The sequence below is a fragment of the Dendrobates tinctorius genome, unplaced genomic scaffold (assembly GCF_039654945.1).
Source record: "Dendrobates tinctorius isolate UK_male_01 unplaced genomic scaffold, ASM3965494v1 ptg000028l, whole genome shotgun sequence".
NCBI classification, from domain to species: domain Eukaryota; kingdom Metazoa; phylum Chordata; class Amphibia; order Anura; family Dendrobatidae; genus Dendrobates; species Dendrobates tinctorius.
Window position 1 is genome coordinate 82,064,285 of NW_027361696.1, and position 7,687 is coordinate 82,071,971.

At 44.2% G+C, this 7,687-nt stretch overlaps 1 protein-coding gene across 2 annotated transcripts in view; it reads right to left on the reverse strand.

Moving 5' to 3' along the window:
• PTPRH (protein tyrosine phosphatase receptor type H) overlaps positions 1 to 5,974 on the reverse strand; it is a 307,023-nt gene extending 301,049 nt beyond the window's left edge. Inside the window, exon 1 of one of the 2 annotated variants that reach the window (XM_073571084.1) lies at positions 5,518 to 5,974. In XM_073571084.1, coding sequence (XP_073427185.1) covers positions 5,518 to 5,571 — 54 coding nt within the window. In that variant the 5' untranslated portion in view covers positions 5,572 to 5,974. The remainder of the gene's footprint in view (positions 1 to 5,517) is intronic. The other variant, XM_073571082.1, reaches the window with a different exon arrangement.
• Between the last annotated feature and the right edge of the window lie 1,713 nt (positions 5,975 to 7,687).

Below are 7,687 nucleotides of genomic sequence, written 5' to 3' on the forward strand. Positions count from 1 at the left end.
ATGCGTTGGCGTTTTTTATGCGCATGCGTTTTTAAGTGTGACTTTTTTCCATTGTCTAGAGAACATTCTAGACTTGTTTCACTCAAAAACGCATGCGTAAAAAAACGCAACCGTGCGCAAGACCATGCGCACGCATGCGTTACCATAGACTTCAATGTGTTGTTTTTGCGCATTCCGTGCGCAAGCGTGCGCATGCGTTTTTTTGCCGAGACAGGGCGCACCAAAAAATCCAACATGTTGCGTCTGGCGCACCTGGCGCAAAAGACAAAAAAAACGCATGCGCACGAAAACGCAAGTGTGCGCAAAAACATGCGCACGTCATGTTAAACATAGGTGCGCAGTGCGCATGCGCACGGGTGCGCCCGATGCGCTGCGCACAAAAGCGCTAATGTGAAACCAGCCTTAGACAGGAGTTTTTAGGAAGTTAGTTCAGATGGGGTCAGAGTGCCCAAAGCATCCACAAGGGCTATAGGCCCGGACAGCTTGGCAGCCACATAACGTTAAATCGCTGCAGCCCAGGTTATCCACGGCCACTGTGCATCATAGCAGTGGGCCAGACTAGGGATGGAAAGATCTGGCGATTCATCGCCTGGGTGGATGCCTTTAGGGCAGGAGTCGGTTGGACTGAGGCGATAAAGGAAGTTGGAGCTTCGTTAAGAACGGTACAGACGGGCCGGATGCTTTACCAGAGGCAGCTAAACCCGGTGGCTGATGATTTAGAGTCTGGGGCGAAACAGGCAGAAGGAATTGTTATCATGGCGAGGTTAGGCCAGGAAGGAACTAGGGAGCGACAGCAAAGCAGGGGAAAAATGAGGAGACAAGTGAATTCCCAGATGTGCCAACTATGGATGTAACGTATGAAGTATTAAGTAAAGAGAATGTTCAAGATGTCCTGGTCTGTGTCTCCATTATTGGGGGTCGCCTGAAAGAGGTCCCATCGTCACCTTGAAGTGGCCCCGGGAGACCTGAACCTGGAGATGCAGGTACGCTGAGAGGAAGAATACAGTTTTCTGTGGGGGAAGGTTGGGACACAGATGATTCAGTATCTCTGGTCACGACTACAGTCCTGCCCTCCCCTTACAATAGCGCCATGGTTAGTAGAACTGTGGATGAATCCTGCCACTAGAAATGGCATGAAAGGAACACTCGGGTTTCACTTGTAACTATTTCATAGGGTCATAGAATGGTAAAATTTCTTTATGATAAGGAATGCTTGGAGGATTTTTCTTTTCTTTTGTAGCATTTCTGATGGAAGACTGATGTTTGGTTTCCCATTATTCCAGCTTAGAACAAGTGCAAATACTGTACTAACCATATAAACTTAAGGGTCCCGTTACGCTAAACGACGCACCAGCGATCCCGACAATGATACGACCTGGTCAGGATTGCTGGTGCGTCGCTACATGATCGCTGGTGAGATGTCAAACAGGCAGATCTCACCAGCGAGGACGTTGGTATCCAGGGTAAATAGCTGGTAACTAAGCGCACGTGTCGCTTAGTTACCCGCTGTGTACCCTAGATACCAGCATGCTCGCTGCAGGAAATATGAGAAGTGAAATGTCTTTGTTGTAATCTCTGCAGATGAGTCCTGGCTGGAGAAGTTGTCATGTCGTTCTGGGCCAGATGGAAAAGATGTGAAAAGTGAACGACTCCATCAGAAAGAATGTCAGCTGTAAGTCACCATCTATAACTGTGCTGTGATCACTTATATGTTCTGTAGCACTGGTATCTACCACTACATATGGCGGTAATATCAGTGTTGGTCTTTTGTATAGAGATTATTTTCTGTAACATCACGGTCATCTGCTGAAGTTCTTCTGCATCCAACATTAGGGTGCGTCACCAAGTTGTAATCAAGGTTACCTGGTTAGAGGTCCACTCAGAAGTTTTGCCCCCTGTGAGCCAACACATTATTAGCTACGCCTCTGAGTGAACTTCATGGTGTATAAAAGATAAATATTTCTAACCAACACTGAATTAGTAATCTGTAGCAGCTTGCTATGTGACTGTATTTGGACCGAAAGCTGCTAAGCAGTGATGGGGTAAAGTTAGACTAGGAAACACGAGGCCAGTTGTCTGGTATTGATAATCTCCTGCTCATAAAAACACCAATTTTATTGAAACAGAAGCACAAGTCAAGTGATACATTGCTGGAATTAGGCTCTCTGCCTCTTCATCATGCTGCTCTCGGATTTCATAGCAAAAGCTAACACATTCCCTTTAATACATACAGATTTATTGCAGATATACATTGAATTTCAATGTGGATTTGATCTCAGCTCAAGTCACATTTTTAAAAGTTAAGTGCATGTCTAAAAAAAAAATAAATAAAATAAAAAAAAAAGGGACACCTGAGCCAACCAGGCTGGTAGGGGTGCAGTCCCTAATACAATAGGTGACAAATGAGACATTCATACAGATATTGCTTAAAATAATGACACAACAGTGTCTTGTTGTAGACAAATCTGTCTCAATATGTCCTCATTAACTCCATTTCCTACCATTGCACCGCTCTGGAGGATGTGACTTACTTGTCGGACAATATCATTATGTGAATCTAAAAATTGGATCTACAACCTTCGTCTTTTTTACGCACCTGAAAACAACTAGATGTCAACTTATTGCAGTCGCAACTATAAAGAATTACATTATAGAGATCGCATACTGTATAGCATACAGGATACATATTGGGTCTCATCATAAACTTAAGGATTAGAGAAGAAAGAACTGAAAACAGAAGAGAAAGCAGTGCGTAGGGCTGTCCATAAAATTCAAAGAAAGATGTTAAAATGTGTATGGGTTTTTTCATTGCTGACCTGAATTTTTCTCTTTTCTGCACACCGTGGAAATCGATACTGACTAGAATGAATGAGAATGGTGATAAGTCACACTAAATCGGAAAGCAATGAATGGACTGGCTGGCGGCTCTCCCGAGCGGGACAGCTTCATGTGTTTCTTTGGAGTTGTCACACTCTGGTCGGGAGAGTAGCCAGCCAGTCCTTGCCCCGAGTTCAGATCTCGTTCCGATTTATATGGCGGTCTGACTGCGCCCTTCTATAGCTCAATGTACTCGTTACCAACTCTTAAGCTAAATTCACACCTGAGAGATTTCATTCCCCTTTCATAAAAAAAACAGGCCGCTTTACGCCAGTGTGCTGGATCAGACTTTTTGGTTTATTAGGATCAGTGTGGAGATTTTCTCATAAGCAAAAAAAATAAATAACCCTCCCCCCCAAAGAAAACTGATGGAGCAATCAGTCAGCAAAAAACGATTTCCTCTGTGCGCTGTCCATTTTTTTCACTCATCCACTTGAATGGACAATGCCGATCCTCAAATTGTGCCAGATTTGAAACCTGTTCTTTTTATGCCAATCATCGGAGAGCCAAACAAAAGTGACGTGAATCACCACATCGGATATAATATGCCATGAAATACACTGACGGCACACAGACATACTGTACAGAAGAGAGAAACTGACGTGTGAGCTGTAAATTATGTCCTGCTCTATACCAGCAGCTTCCAAATAAGCACAGACGTCACTAATCTTACAGAATATTTAGGATTTTACAGAGACTTTCCCCTTCTTCAACCAATCGAAGACAACCTGGCACTGTAATGCATACCTCATGCCATCACTATATGCCTCATCCCTGGAGTCCCAGACCTGTGGGTCATAGTTGTGCCACTGTCAACAAAGGGCATTCGGGACAACAGTACTTGATTTGGGGGCATTAAAGGGCCGCTCGAGTGACATTATTATTTCATATGGGGTTTTATTATTTAATAAGCAGCACTCACGCCATTACTACCAGGCACTCGTGGCATTTTTACTCCATTAGATTACGCTCACACCACCAGTGGCATAACCTGAAGAGTGGGGGACAAAAAGTAAACTCTCCAACAGGGCCCCCAAATCTCACAGGTCTTTTCATATGGGCCAATGGGACCTTTTGACCCCCTATGCTTCAAGGCCCAGATGCGATTTCAGCCCTTAGTTATAGTTATGGTTCACATGGTGAGTGTCTGATGTTGCAGATTTTCTGCACCTATTAGGGCCTGTTCACACGTTGCAGAGCGTTTTTTCTGTGCAGATTTGTCACAAAACTTTCACACTTTCAGTATTTGGTGACTTTTTTTTTACCTCTATTTGTAAGCCAAAACCAGGGGTGGGTGAGAAATCCAGAAGTAGTGACGTGTTTCTATTATACTTTTCCTATGATTGTAAGCCAAAACCCAGAGTGGAACAAATACTGATGTGAAAACCTGACCAAGTAAGCAACATGTGCATGTGGCCCAAGAGTTTCCTGATGCCAGAAAGTGAATGACAATCCTGAAGGCTCACGCACACGTAGCTTATTTGAGACTTACGGATTTGGTGCAGATTTTAATCTGCTGCATGTCAAGTACACACGTTGAGTATTTGGTGACTTTTTTACCTCAGGATTTCTAATAATAATGGAAACACGTCACCACTTTTGAATTTTTTCACCCACTCCTGGTTTTGGCTTTCAAATACTGAGGTAAAAAAACTCACCAAATACTCACACGTGTGTACGTGGCCCAGATTTCACTCATACTAATGAATGGTGAAAAATCTTCACCAGAAACACTTTAAAAAAAACGCATTAAAAGCGCGTTATATGCCGCATTTTTCTGCCAAAAGATGCAGAAGTGCTGCAGGAATAGTCAAATGAGCGCACATACCCGGAGATAAATTAGGTTACTTGCGGTTTTTTCATTGCGTTTTTTTTTAATCGCGTTTTTAACGTTGCGGTTTTTATCTCTTGTTGGTCTGTCACACTTTAACTAAAGCGGCATTGTTTTTCGATACTTCCCGGTATTTTTCTTTGTCAATCTTCATATGCAGATTAGATGCAATTTGTACTGCGTTTCCATATCTCATTCAAGTCTATGGGGAGAAATCCGCAAGTAAAAAGCCATATTTACTGAGATATTAACGTGTCTCATCATCACGTCACTTCACGCAGAATAAAAAAAAAAAAAGCTCAGTGGGTATGAGATTTGTAGACATCCAGTCTACTTAGCCGTAACTGGAAAAAATATATATGGCACCGAACCCTCATTGTGGTAACCGTAGCTTAACAGGACACAAGTGCCTTCATGTGGCTCCTCACCACCTCTCATGGTAAGAAAGAAGGGGACCACGGTATTGTCCTACTACATATAACCAATAAACATGGAATCTTTTCTCTATTATGTCATAGGATTAAGAAATGCAGATGCTTATATGCCAGTATGACTTATCCACTTACACAGCGCTTCACCATATGCCGCACAATGGCCGACAATTGACAAGACGACTTATCGATAGACTGTGAAGGTCTCACATTGCTTCTCTGTATATGGCAGAAATACATGCACCACTTTAGAGATAGTTTGCGCCGCCGACAGTTTGTATGTACGAGCGTAACACGTTTCCTTTCTCGACCAGTGTCTGTGGAACTAAAGATTCCAGCAGCTCCAAGGACAGATGGCAGATCTTGGTCAGTACTCACCAGTAGCAGAGATGGCAGGTTGTTTCGCCCCGGGATGATGTAGTGAAGAGCCATTGGGGCATTGAGATTCTGGTTAGGACAGAACACCTGAGCGGTCCCTGGTGGACTCGGCTACACCTGCCGTGCTAGGATCCAGAGGTCACAATCGGCGCCCACTTCTGTCACTTGCTCATTGTCACTCAGAATGAAGTTGGGACTTGTTAGATCTTTGTACTTTAGAGCAACAGGGAAGTGAGACAGTGAAATCACACATAGCAGCAGCAGTGGCGGCCGCCGTCACACAATACCCCTCCTCTCTCCAAGGCAGGACTTTAACCTTTTATTCTTCTATTTGAATGGCCACCTCCCTGTGCACAGTAGGAAGTTGCATCCTACACTGAGTTAATAACTGAGTTCACTGAGCAAACACAGCTCTACTACAAATAACACTTGCCCTGATTCCACATACAAGCGCAGATAAAGTGAGAATTCAATGTGTGAGGTACCTGGAGCACACCCCCGAGGCAGGTGCCTCATATTCTCCCTGACACACACCCGTCTGCTATGTGGGAGCCTCTCTCTTCCCTCACACCCTCATATGACAACCTCCCGTTATCATTAGAGGGCTTTACAGGGTTAGAAAAAACCATGACTGCAATCTTCCTAAAACAGCGCCACACCTGTTTCCAGGTTGTATGTGGTATTGCGGCTCTAATAAAGGCAATAGTGCTGAGTTGTAATACCACACATGACCTGTAGGCTAGTGTAGCCTTGTTTCTGGTAGAGAGCAGCCATGTTTTTATAACTCTCCTTAACCCCTTTCGAGCCAATTTTGAACTTAATGACTTTTTAAATCTGACCACTGTCAATTTCTGCGGTAATAATTCTGGGACAATTCAACATCTACCACTGATTCTGAGACTTTTTTTCATAACATATTGAACTTCTTCTTACTTGTAACATTTGTTTGATATGACTTGCGTTTATTTGTGAAAATATGGAAAATTTGGTGAAAATTTCGCAGTTTTGAATCTTTTAATTCTCATACCCTTAAAGGGAAGGTGCCATCCAAAAAATTTTTTTTCAGCAATTGAAAAAATGTGAAGAATTAATGTTTACATTTTCTTAAAAAATATTATCATTTGTTTTTAATTTTGTAAAATATGAAAAATAATTTTAAAAAGTTTGGCATTTCCACTTGTTAACACTAGGGGGAGCAGCTACTGAAATGGCACAAACACCTAGTGTACAACTAGCTCACATTACTGCCCTGCAGTAATTATGGGCGGAATCTGCTGACATGGGTGTGATGTCACTCCTCTCCTCCCCTTCTGGGTGTTTGCTAAGGGAAAAGAGAGGATGACATTTAGGAACGCAGTGAGCAGCCATTTTGATGGGGCCTGCAAAGTTACTGACTGTCTTTGCATGCAAAGTCTGGATCAGAACAGGCCATCAATCAGCAGAAATGTTTCCTGGATTTCTGTGGAGCAGACAAGAAGACGGTCCATCCATGTGTATAAAACACAGCGCTCTATGTACAATCCCTGGCACCGAACAGGGTGCCCCATAGACCAGCACACTGCTCTCCTGAAATACTCTGTGCTGCTGTCACTCTGCTCCTTCCACCATATATCAGGCCCCTGTTGCCTCACTTTCACACATCGCCAGGACAGGATCTGAGGTGAGGAATGGGGTCTTCGGTCACCGAGGATGGCAGGCAGCAAGGATTCTGGGAGCAGGGTGACAGCAGCACAGAGTATTTCAGGAGAGCAGTGTGCTGGTCTATGGGGGCCACAGAGGGAGATATATGGTGGAGGAGCAGGGTGACAGCAGCACAGAGTATTTCAGGAGAGCAGTGTGCTGGTCTATGGGGAGCACAGAGGGAGATATATGGTGGAGGAGCAGGGAGACAGCAGCACAGAATATTTCAGGAGAGCAGTGTACTGGTCTATGGGGCGCACAGAGGGAGATATATGGGGGAGGAGCAGGGTGACAGCAGCACAGAGTATTTCAGGAGAGCAGTGTGCTGGTCTATGGCAGGCACAGAGGGAGATATATGGTGGAGGAGCAGGGTGACAGCAGCACAGAGTATTTCAGGAGAGCCGTGTGCTGGTCTATGGGGGGCACAGAGGGAGATATATGGGGAGGAGCAGGGTGACAGCAGCACAGAGTATTTCAGGAGAGCAGTGCG